This window comes from Elephas maximus, chromosome 1 (genome assembly GCF_024166365.1).
Source record: "Elephas maximus indicus isolate mEleMax1 chromosome 1, mEleMax1 primary haplotype, whole genome shotgun sequence".
NCBI lineage: Eukaryota > Metazoa > Chordata > Mammalia > Proboscidea > Elephantidae > Elephas > Elephas maximus.
This window is the reverse complement of record NC_064819.1, coordinates 135,524,712-135,542,735: the sequence shown is the minus strand read 5'-3', so window position 1 is coordinate 135,542,735 and position 18,024 is coordinate 135,524,712. Positions and strand designations below refer to the sequence as shown.

General features: G+C 35.5%; 1 protein-coding gene across 12 annotated transcripts in view; it reads right to left on the bottom strand.

The window, feature by feature from the left end:
- Nucleotides 1–279: 279 nt before the first annotated feature.
- Nucleotides 280–18,024, bottom strand: part of RIMS1 (regulating synaptic membrane exocytosis 1) — a 476,384-nt gene continuing 458,639 nt past the window's right edge. For all 12 annotated transcript variants that reach the window (XM_049895220.1, XM_049895192.1, XM_049895246.1 and 9 more), the window contains 5 exons: nt 12,924–13,062; nt 10,378–10,490; nt 3,922–4,023; nt 3,183–3,322; nt 280–1,192 (listed from right to left, as the gene is read on the bottom strand). In XM_049895220.1, coding sequence (XP_049751177.1) covers nt 974–1,192; nt 3,183–3,322; nt 3,922–4,023; nt 10,378–10,490; nt 12,924–13,062 — 713 coding nt within the window. In that variant the 3' untranslated portion in view covers nt 280–973. The remainder of the gene's footprint in view (nt 1,193–3,182; nt 3,323–3,921; nt 4,024–10,377; nt 10,491–12,923; nt 13,063–18,024) is intronic.

The following is an 18,024-nucleotide window of genomic DNA, read 5'->3' as shown; positions in this document are numbered from 1 at the left end:
GGCTCAAATCCATTCCTAGTCACCATTTTGGGAAGTCAAAAGTATGGTTTATACACATGAGCATTACTTATCTTTTTTTGGCTATCAGGAAGGAAAAGGTATTACAAGGAGTGTTTCCAAAGTACGATTATGCAGTTGGTTTTGGTCCCCAGCATTAGTTGCAGATGGGTTTCTTTAAAAGTCTTCCATGCAAAAGAATGGAAAACATAAATTAATTGTGTAGAAAGCAAACAGATATGCTCTTAATTAAAAAAAAAAAAAAAAGATTCTGTGGTCATTTAATTTGGAAGATAACTTTTTGTTTTTTTGGATTTCCACACATAAGACTTTGAAGAATTATAAAATGAAAACCAGTGAAACCCTTCATTGGCCTCACCTTGTTTAGCTGTTGAACACTTTTGGGGGATGCTACAGAGACTGCTTCAACCCTATTTTGGTGCTTTTGGAAAAAGAAAGGAAGGGTCTCTGTTAGCATCATGAGGCCTGTCATAACACAGCCAAAAACTGGTGGAAATAATACAGTGAAAAACAAAACCAAACCAAAAAACCTAACAATCAACACACAAATAAAGAAAACACACAAAAGAACAAAACTTCACAAACACCAGGGAAATAACACTGCTTGTGGTCTGTGTAGAAATGTGTAGAATACAAGTTTTCACAGCGTGAGAGTTTCCAGTTTGTTCAATTTGGGGTTACATGTGTGTTTTAAGTTTCTTCTTTTTGCTATTTGTCAGAAGCATCAGTGACTCTCACTAGCATGCTGACTCTTACTGTAATTTGATAGACTGCCTTGTTCTGTCATGTGAAGCCAGGTTTTAAAGAACAACTGGGACATATTATTGAAAAACTACTACAGGCAAAACACAAGTTGATTGTCTGTCTCCAACAACGCTTTTGATCATGGGATATCTGGTTCAGATTATTATCCCAAAAGGTAGAGTTTTACTGGGACGACTCTGGTATGAGTTCACTATGATCGAATGCAGGGTGGCCCAGTTGAACTTTCCAGAGATGATTGGGAAGCCCGGCGGGTTAGGGGAGTGAGTGTGGGATCCACCAGCGATGAAGGTGGGAACAATTTGTACCATCCGATTACCATACTGGACAGGTCAAGTTCTTCCAACAAGATCTGAGCAACACCCATAAAGCATTTATGGTCCATTCTGCCATAGTCGCCCCAGACAATCACCTGCAGAGACAGAAAAACACAGTGTAACTCAAACTTTTCCCTTTTTCACATTTGAAGGGTTCAAAGCAATAGTTCTATAAAAGTGGGCCCATCAAAGGAGGAGGAAATGAATAACTAGCTCTGAGGGGACATAGATAAGAAGAAATACTAACATATCTAAATCTAAATACTAACACAACTAAATCTAAAAAAACCCTTCACTGTAATTTTTAGATTTAATGGAATGCACATAATGTTTCCCTAGTCAATGAAGGGTGCAGTATTCTCTACATAACTCATGTCAAAGAAATAAATATGCAAGTTTATTTACATATAAATTTAATATATTTCTTGAGTACCTACCACCTAGTAAGCAATGTGTGGATCCAGAGAAACAAAAATTAAAATTTGTGATGCTCAGAAGATCAAAACAAACAATCCAAGGCAGTGTACAACAGTGTGTATACCATAGACTATGTGCAAATTCCTTTCATTTAATTTATATTATGGACTTATTCGTGAAGAGGCAAGTAGAAAAATAATTGTGAGCTGCTAACTTTTGATTTGAGCAGGTGATTAAGTCAGTGAACTCATCAACAAAGACCAAAATCTGGGTCAACTCCTACTGATGCTGGACAAGCCTTCCATTACACTTTCTCCGAGGTTCTATTTTCCAATCTTTTAGTCACCTATAAAGGTTCTTAGGAGCCCTAGTGGCTCTGTGATTGAAGTGCTCAGCTGTTAACCAGAAGGTCTGCTGCTCAAACCCATTAACTGCTCCACGGAAGAAAGATGTAGCTTCCATACAGATTCACAGCCTTGGAAACCCTATGGGGCAGCTCTACTCCATCCTATAAGGTCCCTATGAGTTGGAATCGACTTGATGACGATGGGTTTGGTTTTTTTTTTTGTTGTTGTTGTTATAAAGGTTCTCAACTGAACCCATTCACCTGCTTTACAAAGGCAGAGGTGGTAAATCTTTTTAATTGACTGGGCAACTTTGCCAAGTTACCTAATTTCTGTGATCTTTAAAACAGGGATAATGGTATTTATTACACAGGGTGGTTACAAAGTTTAAAAGAAGTAATGTATGCGATCACCTTGTAACACATCTGGCATCCAATCAGTACTTAGTATTTGCTGGTCCCTGTGAAAGAGGCTGCTCAGCCATGTCTTGCCTGTCTCTGTCTCCAAGTATGATTTTGCTGTTAACTCCCCTAAAAGTGAAATGTTAACTAATGTTTCCCCTAGAATTGTGGAAAACAAGTGATATCAACCTAAGCCTGTCAAACAGGATGAAGGATGGCACCAGTCACCCCCTGGGCTGATGGGATAATGGGAAGAAAAGATCAACATGTTTGAAATAGAACCACTAAAACCAAACAGAAAGAGAATGGACATTCCATAAGTTCCTACAACCCATGGCCCCTTTTCCCTTTAAAACCCTAGCTGGACTGCAGTTCCTGGAGACAGACAGCTTTGGGAGGAGATCATTCTCCTCTGTCTCCGTATACTGGTATATATAATGAAGGTCTTGCTACCCACCTCACCCCTGTCTTAAGAAATGGCTGTTTGCAGCAGGCGGCTCTAACCCATGAAATTATGGTAACACCTGCACACTTTTCTTCTCCTCTCCCTTCTTCTTTCTGTCCCAAATCTGGCACATAATAATGCTCAATAAGCTACAATTAACATCATTTGTCTCCATCTCTCCCTCTCTCTCTAGAGAGAAGAAGGAAAGATGGGAAACAGGGCAAAGGTAGAAGGAAAGGATGAAGAGAAAAAACGGAGACAGAAAATAGAACTTTTGTTTTCCATTAGATCCACCCGCTATTTTTAATACTATCCATTACATGCATTATAAATTAACAATTTTTTTTTTCTACTCAAGGGATATTATACTATACTTACCCTTACTGAACATCCATGTCTTGGTGTTTGACCACTTCTTCAATGTTTACATAGATAATGTGGATATTACAATGAAAAAAAAGAAAAACCTAGTACTGACCTGAAGAACTTTACCCTGTGGACTTTCATCAAAAACCAGAGACTGTTGATACAAGGGGTCGAGGGTTTTTCGTGCAATTCTTGTCTTCTTCTTGGCTATACAGGCCCCATTTTCCAAAAGATATACTTTGACATATGGAGCTAAACAAAGGTATATTAACATATAAGAAGCAAATCTCTAAATTAATCTTTATTAGAGAATGCCTTAGAGAATTAGAGGTGCTTATTGAAAGTTTTCCCTTTGACTATTTAAATCATTTAAAATTTCCGTTACTACATACGTTCTATTTCTTAAAACCCATATGATACCAGTATTGTCATGTTCAAGTACATGTGTATAGCATTATCATAAGACCTTGATTTATTTGGATTATGGCTGGCATTACAACACAGGTTTATATCCTAAGGCTCATTCTTTCCTTTTTATGATTAGAACCAAGTTATTTTTTTTTTCTTTTACATTTATAAATGGGCTAAAATAAAATAACTGACATAAGCTAAGAACAAATCATAACTAAACTTTCCTTAATATGACTATATTCCTCCTAATACCTTGACAGAATAATTGTGTGAGGAAAACTAAGATCCACTTTCACAGAAACAAACAACACAGAAAAGCTGCCAGTTTAATCAACTGGATGATGCAAAACAGAGGATATTAAATTCAAATACAGCAAATGTTTTGAGTATTTTGCCTATTTAATATCACTTTGTCCAAACTCAGTAACATTTTTCCTTACCAGGTGTAGATTTGGAACCAGGTTTTTGCGTGAGGCTTCGTGCTCTAATAACTTCAACTTCTAATTGGCCCTTTTTATCCTCCATTCCAATTTGTATATCACCTGCAAGTGGAGGGGACGCAAAACAATTTCAGTTTCTTTGCAGTTACAGGCAGTTAAAAAAAAAACAACAAAAAAACAGGTTGATAAGGACTCCAAATTATGATCTTCGTGATCTTGATAAAAAACAAAAAACAAATCTTTAGAGCCTTCCAACACTACTTTTCTTTTCCCACCTTCAAATCAGGTTTTGAAGTGTTTATCCTCATTTTTCTGGTACTAATCCATCTTATGAGACTTGGGAATTAGATTTGAAAATCACTTAACTGCAACACTTATTTACTTGATTTTTGTACTTGGTAAGATTTCTTAATATTATGCCACCTAATGTATTAAGTTTGTTATTGTTAGTTACCGTCGAGTTGACTCCAACTCATGGTGACTCCATGTGTGCAGAGCAGAACTACCCCATGAGATTTTCCCCAAGGTTGTGATGTGTTGGAAGCAGATGAACAGGCCTGTCTTCTGAGGTGCCTCTAGGTGGGCTGGAACTATCCCCTTTAGGCTAGAAGTGCAATTATCTGTATTTCCATTATCTACAGATAGCCACCATTAATGTTGTGGTAGCTGTCATGGACTGAATTATGTCCCCCCAAAAACGTGTATCAATTTGGCTGGGCTATAATTTCCAGCATTGTGTGGTTGTCCTCCATTTTGTGGTTGTAATTTTATGTTAAAAGGATTAGGTTGGAATCATACCACCACCCTTACCCAGGTCACATCCCTAATCCAATGTAAAGGGAGTTTCCCTGGGGTGTGGCCTGCATCACCTTTTCTCTCAAGAGATAAAAAGGAAAGGGAAGCAAGCAGAGAGTTGGGGACCTCATACCACCAAGAAAGTAGCACCAGGAGCAAAGCATGTCCTTTGGACCTGGGGTCCCTGCACCTCAGAAACTCCTCAACCAGGGAAAGATTGATGACAAGGAATCTTCCTCCAGAGCTGACAGAGAAAGCCTTCACCTGGTGCTGGCACCCTGAATTTGGACTTGTAATCTACTAGACTGTGAGAGAATAAATTTCTCTGTTACAGCCATCTACTTGTAGTATTTCTGTTATAGCACCACTAGATGACTAAGATAGTCTCATAAAATGCTTCTTTCAAAAAAAAATTCCTTTTTCTTGCCATCTCTCCCTCCCTCCCTCCCTCCATCTATCCATCTATCTAGCTATCTAATTATAACCATACGTCATTATTTTATAGACTACAAATAGACTTGTCATTACCTGTTTAACCAGTACCCTATTCACCAAATATAAATAGATTATTTAAACTGTTGCTATCATCAACAACAACAGCATAATGACAGGTTTATGAAGTATGCTTTCATACTTGATTAATTACTTCTTGAGCATAAATTCCCAGATTTTAAATTACTGGATCAAATGGTCATTTCAAAATTTCATGTATATAACTATCCTTCAGAAAGGTTGTGTCACTTTGCACTATCATCAGAAGTTCCTAAATTTGTCCATTTCCCACAATTTCACTAATATCGGTATTAGAAATATGTCTAATTTTTATCAGTCTGATGGCTAAAAAGTTATAATTTGCATTTCTTTGATTATTAGGGGGACTGAACATATTTCTAAATATTTTCAATTTGTATTCCTTCTCTTATCACTTGTCCTTTTACTTTATCCGTTTTTATTAAGGTGATCATTTTTTTCTTACTGATCTGTAAGGGCTTTTTATATATTCAGGCTTCAATATCTTGTTAAGACTTTCTTTTTGGTCATGAATGGACACTGATCTTTACCAAATGCTTTTCTGCATCTGAGATATTAATGTGGTAGAATTAGATTAATAGATTATCTAATGCTGAACCAACCTTGCATTTTTGGGGTGAACCTAAGTTAAACCAGGTTTTATTAAGACATTGCTATGTTTATTTTATTATTATTTTTTCATTTATATTCATAATTAAGATTGGTATATAAGTTTCATTTCTTATACAGCCCATCTAGAGTTTGATATAAAATTATATTAGCAACTAAAGTGAGTTGGAGAGAGTTCCCTCCAAAGTTTGGTTTTAAATTTCCACGTCTCTTTGGTTTATATTTGTTAGAGCTGACCTAAAAAACCATGTGGATCTATTTCCTCTCAGTTTCAGTTACCTAGTGCTGCTATAACAGAAATACCAAAAATGGATGGCTTTAACAAACAGAAATTTATTCTCTCACAGTCTAGGAGGCTAGAAGTCCAAATTCAGGTACTAGCTTCAGGGGAAAGCTTTCTTTCTCTACAGGCTCTGGGGGAAGGTTCTTGTCATCAATCTTCCCCTGGTCTAGGAGCTTCTCAGCACAGGGACACCAGGTCCACAGGATATGCTCCCCTCCTGACTCTTCGTTTTTGGTGGCATGAGGTCCCCCTGTCTTTCTGCTCACTTCTCTCTTTTATATCTCAAAAGAGATTGACTCAAGATACAACCTAATCTTGTAGATTGAGTCCTGCCTCATTAACATAAAACAAAACAAAACAAAACAAACCCATTGCTGTCAAGTCCATTTTGACTCATAGGGACCCTATAGGACAGAGTACAACTGCCTCTAACCCTGCCTCATTAGCATCATAGAGGTAGGATTTACAACACACAATCTATTACAAAATGGGGGACAACCACACAATACTGGGAATCATGGCTTAGCCAAGTTGACACACATTTTTGGGGGACACAATTCAATCCATAATACTCTCCTCCACTTTTCTGTGTCAAATGTTAAATAATAATGGTCATAGTTTTATTAAGGTTTTTTCTACCCTTTATTTCTTCTTGAATCCTTTTTGGTCAGTTACATTTTTTATAACTTGTCCATCTCATCTAAATTTTCAAAATTCAAGTCTCTCTCTCTCTCTATAAATGGTATCATTCAGCAACTTGTTTTCTTCAGTCAACATTTTCTTAGAAATCCATCCAAGCTGGTGTATAGAGATCTACCTCACTCCCTTTAATTTCTGTATCTTATTCTATTGTATGAATATGCTATATTTTATTTATTCTATCTCCAATTGGGAGACTTTTTTTTCTTTCTTTCTATTTTTGGGCTGTTAAAAAGGACGCTGAAAAAGAGTGCCTCGAGGGTATATGCTCGAACTGGAATTACTGGGTCACAGCACATACACGTTTCCATTTTTACTAGATAATGCCATATCACCCCCATTGGTGACTGACACATAAATTTAAACTTCTAACAGCAGTGTATGAGGATGTTCATTTTTGAAAACCTCCATTCCCTTTGATACTTAAAGATTGAATACTTTTGGTCAATCCGACAGGTGAAAAATATTTTATTCTTATTTTTATTTCCCTGATTACTAATGAGGTTGAACATTGTTTCACATATTTTTTATCTCCTGGCTTTTTCATTTTGCAAATTACCTCCCTGGAATATTTGCCTTCCCTCAGTTTCTATTATCTTGCTTGTCATTTTCTTACTTATTGGAGTTATTTATGTTTTTTATGTATTATATATGTTGCAAGTATGTTTTACTAGAAATCACTTGCATCCTAACTTTGTTAATGGTGACTTTTTATTCAAAGATTTAAATTTATATTAAATATGTTGCTGTTGTTAGGTGCCACAGAGTCAGTTCTGACTCACAGCGACCCTATAGGACAGGGCAGAACTGTCCCATAGGGTTTCCAAGGAGCACCTGGTGGGTTCCAACTGCCAACCTTTTTGGTTAGCAGCTGTAGCTCATCACCTTAACATCCATATTAAATATAAGAAATTTATTAATATTTTCCTTCATTATTTATATTTTTACTGGTAATGTAAAATATTTCTTTCATGTTTAGGGCTTCAATACATCTGGACTTTTTTGTATGGTGTGATGAAGTATATGAAATTTTTTTTCCATTAGGAAAGTAGATCATCTTAACACCATGGATTTTGAATGATCTTTTCTGTCCTTCACCAATTTATGTAAAGTTACCTCTCTCATTTACCAAATTCTCATATATACACGGGTTTCTATTCTGTTTTGCGATGTATTTACTCATTCCATTGTTAATATTATACTGTTTAAAGTAATATGTCATTATACTACGTATTATAACTGATAACCTAAGTTTCCCATCCTTGTTTTCCTTATACAGACTGAACCAGGCTACAGGACGCAAAGATGTACAGTTCAACGATTAATCTCAAAGCAGGTATTGTGTAATCCCAACCAAGGTCAAAAAATACAAAATTCAAAAAAAATCCTCCCTCATATTCCCTTCTAATCATTATCTTCTACCAATGTCACATCCAGTTTTTACTTTACTTTGTGGCTCTTCTTCATACTTTCTTTCTTCCCCCTTTACTGTGCTTTTGATGAAGGTTTACAGAGCAAATTAGTTTCTCATTAAACAATTAATACCTGTATTGTTTTGTGACACTGGTTGCCAACCCCACGGCCTGTCAACACTCCCCCCTTCTGGACCGTAACTTCCCATCACCAGCTTTCCTGGCCCCCCTGCCCTCTAATCCTTGCCCCTGGGCTGACGTGCCATTTAGTTTCGTTAGTTCCTTATACTTTCATCAACTAAAAACGCAGCCCTAAAGGATTGTTTCGTTTAGCATTTTTTTGTTGTTTACTTTCTATAAATGGAACCATAGAGAACCGTTGCTAGTTAATTTCTTTATCGCAACAGCATGCATACTATTGTGGAAGGTTGTTGTTTGTTCTTTTTCCTTGTTATCTGGTAATCAATTCTATGAATATATTGCAAAACATGTATCCATTCTTTTGTTAATGGACATTTGGCTTGTCTCAAGCTTTTTGTTAAAATACTGTGAATATTCTTATACTTGTTTCCTATTTTAAAATATAAAGTTTCTCTTGAGTATATACTTCAGAAACGTAATTGCTAGATTATTGGGTATGTGACTATTCAACTTTAGGAGATAACGACAACTATTTTCCAAAGTGATTAAGGCACTTTACATACCTACAAACAGCATATGAAATATACCACGGCTTCGCATGACCCCCAGCACTTTGTGTTGTAGGACTTTTTAGTTTTTAACCAAAATATTGTTATCTCATTGTGGTCTTAGTTTACATTTCTCTGGTTGTTAATGAATAGAGTTTAGTACTTTTTAATAATTTTATTAGCTTTTTATTTGTTCTCTTTTGTGAAATATATTTTTCATATTTTTTGCTGCTTTTTTTATTGGGTTATTTGTGCTTTCCTAATTGATTTGAGGGAATTCATTGAAACGATTCTTTGCCAGTTGTATATATTGCAAGTATCTCCTACTGGTTTATAATTCCTCTTTTCCCTTTCTTTAACATGTCTCTTGATAAAGGTAAGTTCTTAATTTTAATCTATTAAATTGATTATTCTTTTTTTTAATGATAATTACTTTTTGTGTCTTAAGACATGCATTTCAAGGTCTAAAATTATTTCACTTACATTTTCTATTAAAAATTTTGTTTTTAATATTTAAGTCCTTAATTACTCTAGAGTAGAATTTGTGCATTCTGTGAGGTAGGGATCCAATTTCATAAACTTCTAAATGTATAATCTATTTTTCTATTCCTATGTACTGACAGTTTGTCTTAGCATTGATTTGACAAACTGTAGACCTGAGGAAGGAAGTTGTTGAGTCCATTGGTCAATTTGTCTATCCTTGCATTCGTACTGCACTGTTATAATTACTAAAGTTTTATAATACATTCAAATATTCGGTAAGAGGAGTTCTCATTGCCTTGTAAGATTTTTTCCTAGATAATTCATGTTATCTGCTATGACTATAAATGGTATCGTCTCCTTAATTATGTTTCTAGCATAGAAATGCAACATATTTTTGTATATTAATCTCATATGTAGTTTGTATTTTCACTCTTTCAATGGTTTCTTTTGATGAAAAGATCTAAACATTTTAATGTAGTCAAATGTATCAATCTTTCTCTTCTGATTAATGCCTTTTGGGTCTTGTTTAAAAAGTCTTTGCATACTCTGAGTTTATAAAGATACTGTCCTACATTACCTTGAGGATAATTTTTTTTTTTTCTTTCACATTTAGGTCTACAATAAAATGGAATTGATTTTTGTTTCTGTTATTATGTCAGGGGTCAGACATTTTCTTTTTTTTAAATATATATGCTGTGAAATGCCACACTTAAATTTAGGACTCTTCTAGACTTCTTGTCTTGACAGGATTTTCTGATAATTCCCCAGATTTATGAAGGAGTTATTTTCATTTGGCATAATGCCTCAAATCAGAAAAATGCATCAGAAATTTGAAATCCCATACAAACAGAAAAATCCTAGCTAAAATGTTCCTTCTCACTATTTTAGTATTTTAAATGATCTTGTCAACCATGAAACATCAGTTCTTCTGTAGAAAAAAAAAAAAGATCCTTACCCATAGCAGGGGTGGCTAGGGTTTGTCTGCCAACAAGCTGGGCTGGTCCCAGTCCGTCAAGAAAATCACTGAATTGACTGTCAGCTCCTAGTCGCACTCCAGGAAATATTAAGCTATTAGCAAAAGAATACAAGAAAACCATACACAAAACAAAACAAACAAAAAACATTAGATCTCCTAGAATTCTTTAAATTAGTTTCTGTTTGTCTTCTAATTCTGATCATGCAATATAAATGCTACTTAGATGATCTGTTTACTCATTGAGTCTTTATAATTTCACTGAGCCAAGCATGTGAGGCTTAGTACTGATTGAGAAAAGGTTGAAAGTCTTAATATAAGACCTGACGATCTATTCAGGAGGAATCAGTTACAATTTTTAATATAGTAAGTATTCTAGACACGTATAAATTCAAATGCCTATGTAAATGTAATGCTGACACAAAATACAGTGTGAAAATTTTTATATCATAAACTTTATAGATAATTGATCATGAACACTAACACTAATGCTAAATTTTAAAAAATGTGGTTAATAATTCTTGATTCAATATTGTAGCAAAGTACAGGTTCTTATTTACAAATAAAAATGTTTAATTTATTCATATTTGAATTTTTTAATTACCCAAGATTTTCATTTAGTCCACATGGAAGTGAATTGGCTATAAGATGTCTATTTCACTACAATAGGACTGCCTGAAATATCTAGGATGTACGCTTTGCAGAGCATTTACTCTGCTCCTCTTGTTTAGAGCTATATCCTGGGTAACAAAAACTGTGCTGTTACTTAGTTGGCACTCAGTAAGTATTTTCTGAATAAGCAGATTTCTATAAGGATTTATTGTTTCCAGTGTGCTTTCACATAAATTGTTTAATCAAAAGCATGAGAATCGGACAAGAGTACATGTGATCCCAAACCAAACCCAACCCAAACCAACCCAAACCAACTCAACCTGTTATCATCAAGTCAATTCCAACTCATAGTGACTCTATAGGGCAGAGGAGAACCTTTTAGCTAGCAGCCGAGCTCTTAACCAAAAAATCTCGTTGACATTGAATTGATCCCAACTCACAGCAACCCTACAGAGAGACTACAAAAATTAATCTATGAGAGGTTAAGTGGCTTATCCATGGTCATGGTAAATTTTATTTATTTTTTGTAACAATGTTTCCAGCCTTTCGTTTGCATATCACTTTATAGTACTTCACCAAATACTGGTATTTTGTCAGCAAGTATATCTCCATAACTTTCAGACCTGCTGATCTCTGTCTTAGCGCTAATTGCTGGCAGCATGCATTCCAATCATTAGATCAAATAAACAGGGAGCCATTCGTTTCAGGAATGGGAAACAGTATTGTAAATATTAACTTGGCACAATTTTATTTCGTTTTCTGAACAAAAAAAGAAAAATGCCAGTAAAACAAACAAGGTGAATGGGAAAAGAAATCATGACTATTGGATTGAGATATGAGTGATCTGAAGGGTAATAAGTGAATAATTATGTAAAATGTGTATGATTAATCCCTACATCACCAACTGCAGAGTAGTAATTACTTATGTGTAAAATCCACCACTTCAGGAAAGTCTAGCTTTATCAGAAAAATCTTCAAGTACAGGGAAATGCAGGTTTTGTGCAGGATTTATATGAAACAGTAAAAAGCAAACCAAGTAAACAAAAACAAAAATCTAGTCATATATTTTCAGAATTAATTCAAGCTGTTTAATCAGAGAAAATAGAATGAGGAAGATACTTTTTTTTTTTCCTAAGAGAAAAATGAGTCAGTGATGTTTAAAAAAAAAAAAAAATTAAAGTTGTATTATTAAAGTAGCTATGAGTCGGAATCAACAGTAACAGGTTTGGTTTTTTTATTATGAAAGTGGAGCCCTGGTGGTGCAGTGGTTAAGCATTTGGCTGCTAACCAAAAGGTCGGTAGTTCAAATCCACCAGCTGCTCCTTGGAAACCCTGTGGGGCAGTTTTACTCTGTCCTAACTGTCCTATAGGGTTGCTATGAGTCGGAATCGACTCAACGGCAACAGCTTTTTTTTATAGGGTTGCTATGAGTTGGAATCAACTTGACTGCAATGGGTATTAGGAAAGTGTTAGACTTGCAACCACTTTGAGGTCAAAATAGTTTGGGAACAGTAGGAAAATGAGAGAACAGTTCCTCACTTCTAAATTTTCATTCAGATTTTGGTGACTGGGCCAGACTATGAGTTTCCCATACCAAAGAATTCAGTAAAATGTGACATTTCTACACCAAACGTCCAGTAAAAGACTTCAGAGTTTTTTCTAGATGCTGGAAATTAATTATTCATGTTAACTCAACATTTCTTTATCCTTCTGAAATGTATGAATGTCCACACGTAGAAGTGTGCCCACATGTACTTATCATAAAAGGCCTGGCTAGTTTATAATAGATGATTGGACTTATGGTCTTAAAAAAAAAAAAAAAAACTTGCATAATAACCCTTACTGGCTTTGTTGTTTTACTAATTACTAAACAATCTATGGTTTTAAAATGGTACCGTTGTGTTGAGATCACTTACTTTCCCTCGGAGCTGTAACTGTTGATGCTGCCATCAGTAGACTCTCGGCTTGGTTGCCTTACCATCTTCCTCATTTCAGCTGCCATTCCTGTTTCTGTGCTTCTCTGTATGGTGCTTTTTAACTTCTTGTGGCCTGACTCTGACAGAAGAGAGTAAAAGTAACTCTAAGTTTTATCTAGACAGTTTTTCCGTGAATAGTGATTGATTCTGCAAATATAAAAATTAATTATGCATATGATTAAAAGTTCAATTAAAAGAATAGTGATCTAAGAAAACATTCTTCTTAATTAAATCTCTTTACCCAAATGTGCTTGGTCAAGAAGGGTAGCAGGGGAAGGTGTACCAACGCCACAGTTCTGGAGACTGTCCAAATCTTAGTGAACTAAAACACACTCATTGTATTAATACTACTGTCGATTCAATGAAAAACTGGCACTGAAAGATAATGCTAACCATCTAATAAAATTCTCTTAATCCTAAATTCTTCAAATGTATGGGAGTAGACCAAACGAACGGGAGAAGAGGTACTTGGAACCAAGCATGAAAATTACCACGGTTTTGGCACTATTACATGTAGAGAACACACATCTCATTTTAGATGGAATATAGGTTACCTAAGTAGGTACACAGGTATTACCCTAATTTCCAATGCTACACAGCTATCTAAAGGCCTTTTGACTCAGCTGCATGACTTCTGAATGGCAGTTTTGGGGGAGTGAGTCTCCCTTTGCACTGTGAATTATATTAGCTGATCATTTTCTTGATAAGCTCTAAGCTCCTTGAGCTCGTTGAAATGTACTGACTAGCATTATATTCATAGCATGGAAATGATATTCTAAAACATTAATTGATTATAGGTATGAACAATACCAAAAGGTTGGATAAACTTTTAGACTTTGTAATACCTGGGCATGTTTTTCCCATCTATACATTCTATATGCATTTCTGGTTTTCTTTGTTTTCTGTGTAGCATCATTTAATATCCATTAACAGCATATGAAAAATGCTCTCTCTATATAACAACAAAGGTATATACATACATACCTACATAACACAAATTTTTCAAACTTCACAAAACTTCTGTGAACAAAGTACCTAAAAACACTTATATAATTATACCACATGAAAGGCTGCATTTTTCCTCCCATTTTTGGTGACTTCAACCCATTTGTGAGTTGTCCAAAGACACAATATGTTGTGTTATACAGACAGACTCAATGCTGATATTCCCATATATTATTTTATAACTTTATTAAAATTTTTTTACTGAACATTCTTTCACTATTTTTATTAACAAAGGCAATATACATATATTATACAATATTCAAATATTACAGAAATGGCAGAAGTTGAGCATTTCCTATAATTTTGCTCCTCAAAGATGATGATGGTTAATAATTTGGGGGCTACTGGTTTTTTTCTTTATACATTTCTTCCCATAGGTTCTGTGATTCAGACTCTATTTTCCCTCCTTTCATTGGTTGGTTTTCCCCAGTCTCTTGTGCTGGAACCATCCTCCTAATGTAGGAGGGCTATAGGGCTCAGCCATTCCACTTTCTCACTTATATCTACACTTAATTCCTAGGTGATGGCATCTATGGTTTTAAATCCATCCATACCTTAAGCCCCCTGAAATAAATCTCTAGTCCTGACCTTTCTCCTTAATGCCAGAGTTATTAATCTAATTGCCTATTAGCTACATTTAGAAATTGAATAGACATTTCAACATTAACACAGTCAAAACAGAACCCTTCATTACTCACCTCTACCACCATCACCTTACTGCCAAATCCTTCCTCCCGCAGTAAATAGTATCTCTATTCAACCAGGTGCTCAGGCCTATAACCTTGTAATCATCCCTGATTCCTTCAACAAACCCCACTTTCGATCCATCGGTTAATCCTGTTGGTTTTTTTTTGTGTGTGTGTGTGTGATATACATGTAACAAAAAATTAGCAATTTCAACATTTGTTACATGTATGATTCAGTGACATTATGTTCACCAGGTTACGCAGTCATCACCACTCTTACTTTTAAAATGCATCTCCAATCTGATCACTCTCCCTCCTCTCCACTGCTGCAGTCCTAGTTCAAGCCACTATCATCTCTCACCAAGACCACTGCGGGACCTATCAATCTGGTCTCTGTGCTTCTACTCCTGTCCTCCTCAGAAAAATCTCTAGGAAACCATCATGGTGAATCTTAGAAAATATAAATCTGAACACGTCAGTCCCTTTCTCAAGATCTTATAATGGTTTTTCATCAAAATTAAAGCAAAGTCCACAATTGTTATCATGGTGTACAAGATGCCATATAATCTGGCCCCTAGCTAAATCTCAGAGCTAGTCCTCTTCCCCTCCCGTACAAGCTTATTGCACTCCAGTCACACTGGCTTCCTCACATTTCCTTGCACAAGCCAAGCATACTGCTTCATGCCACTTAGTGTCTTTCTTTTCTGCCTTTCCTTGCCTTTCTCTCTCACTTTATTCAGGTCTCTGCTTCAATGTCACCTTCTTAGAGAGGCCTTTCCTGATCCTTATTACTCTTTATTGCCTTACCGTGCTTTATTTTTCTTCATGGCACTGTTCCACCTGCCATTAAACCTTCATTTGCTTGTTGTCTGTTTTCCCAGTTAGACCAGGGACATGGCAAGCATTGCTCAGTTATATTTAGTATCTAGAACAATGGGTGTGGTAAAATCTCAATAACGGGATCATACTGCACATAATAATGTACAATTTTATCATTCCATTTAATGTAATTATAACACAAACTTGTCTATCTTTATTCTTAATGACTGTACTCTTCCACTGCATGGCTACATAGTACCATAATTAAATTATTTCCTTACTGATGGACATTTAGGATGTTTCCAGTTGTTACAGGAGAGTTTTAATAGGATAAATTCCTCAAAGTTGAAATACTAATGAAATGGTAGGAATCTTTATAATCTCAATAGCTACTTTTAAACTGCACTTCAGAAACACTGTAGCAAGTAACATTGCTACCAATATTCATATGGATGTACCCATTTTCCCATCTAAGGCTCAGGAATTCTCTATCTTTCCACTTTCTGGTCTCCGTCTGGCTCACTTGTCTTGTCATTGTAGAATGTGTACCATTACTGAAGGCAGGGCCTTCATTTATGGCCATGCTGAACATTGCTTCAGAGTCTTACTGAAAATAACAAGGATCCCAGCTACAAAAACTAAATCTTTAAATCTAAAGGGTGAAGTGATACTGGAAACAGGAAGAGAAAAGTTATGAGGATCAGCAATATGAAGGTTTCAGATTAGAGGATTTGTTCATTCATTTTTTCATCCATTCATTCAACAAATATTTATTGAGCAACTATTACGTGTCTGGCGTTGTTCTAGGTGCTTGAGGATATAATGATGCGTGAGAAATTTCCTGCTTTCACGGAGCTTACATTCTAGTGTGTGCATATATAAGAAAGGCAATGAATAAATATACAAACATATGCTGGTGATAAGTGCTGCGGAAGGGGGATACAGAGTGACAGAGTAGAGAAGCAATGGTGTTATATAAAAAAAAATTCTGGATATCATTAAGCAAGGGCACAGAGGAAGTGAGGAAGCAAGGCATGAGGGAACAGGGAAGTAGCATATGGTCGGTAGGACTGGTCCTAGTGACATTTTAGTTGGATTGTGGTGGGAAGGCTTGAGAAGTGGGGTCCAGGGAGGAGGAAGTTGTCTTGCAGGTCTCCACATCTCCTTTCCAGTCTTCCCAATGTAATGTTGACTATGACCAAGAGGCTCTGTTGTCAGAGATCTCAGGGCTCATGCATGCCTGGCAGTCCAGATGATGAAGGAGTGCAGGCTGTCAATACCTTATTTAATTGTATTTACTAACACAGGTTTCACCATAGTTGTCTTTCAATGTACATTTGTTCAATGAAGGAAAAAAATTATGCTTGAAAACAATATGCTGGGTGAAATGTCAGTCACAAAATGACAAATATTGGATGATCCCACTTATATGCAGTATCTAGGATATGTAAACGTATAGAGACCAAAGTTCATTAGTGGTTACCAGGGGCGGGAGGGAAGGGAAAAAGGGTAGTCATTGCTTAGGGGGCAGAACTTCTGTTAAGGGTTGATGAAGAAAATTGGAAACAGATTATGGTGATGGTTGCAAAACATGAACATAATTAACGTTACAGATTTGTACACGTAAAAAATGTCAAAATGGCAACTGTTTTATGTATATGTATCACAATAAAAAAGTGACTAGTCTGCATTAGTTTTTATGTTTTAATTGGGATTTTTCTTATCAGTTTTCTTAAAAAGGGTATATTTACAAGTGCTTCAAAATTCTGACAGCAGTTTTAAGCCTTAACAGTTTCCAAAAAATAAATATTACACCCTCAAAAAAATCACTTGAGAGGTTAGTAAAATACCTTTTATACTTATTTAATTACGTGAATTGTGAATAATGCATTTTAATTTTTAAGGTTCTTATTTTAGTCCTGATTGAAGATTAAAAATATTTACTGATACAAACTTAGCTCTTTTCTTACTTATGTTAATAAACATTCAATGAAAAGAGCTTTGATGGACTAAACAATATAAAAACCCAGAAACCCAGGTAGAAGCTGAATAAAGACTTTCAGCCTTAAATTTGTCTCATTTAAGTTACGATGGCATTGATATTACTTTGGAACATAAGGGCAGAAAGGCATATTATTTTGTAGATGTGGAAACTGTAAGTTTGGAGAAGAATAATCCATGCAATGAATATTTTTTTTCAGCACTTACACTGGGCCCATCCATTTCCATGTGCTATAATACAGCAATGAACACAATGAAAAAAAATCCCTGCCCTCAAGGAGCTTACATTCTAATGGGTATGACCTGCACAAATCACACTATTTAATGGCAGAAGCTGGGTTAGACACCTGATTTCCTAAATTCCAGTCTTGCATCATTTCATTATACCACAGTTTAGGAAAAAACCAAGTCTGATCTCACTTATTTTACAAATATAACAATTATTTAGTTACATAGGTATATTCACACATACATTCTCATATATGCTCACCTTTTCAAAACTTTGTTAAAATCACATATATACTATTAAA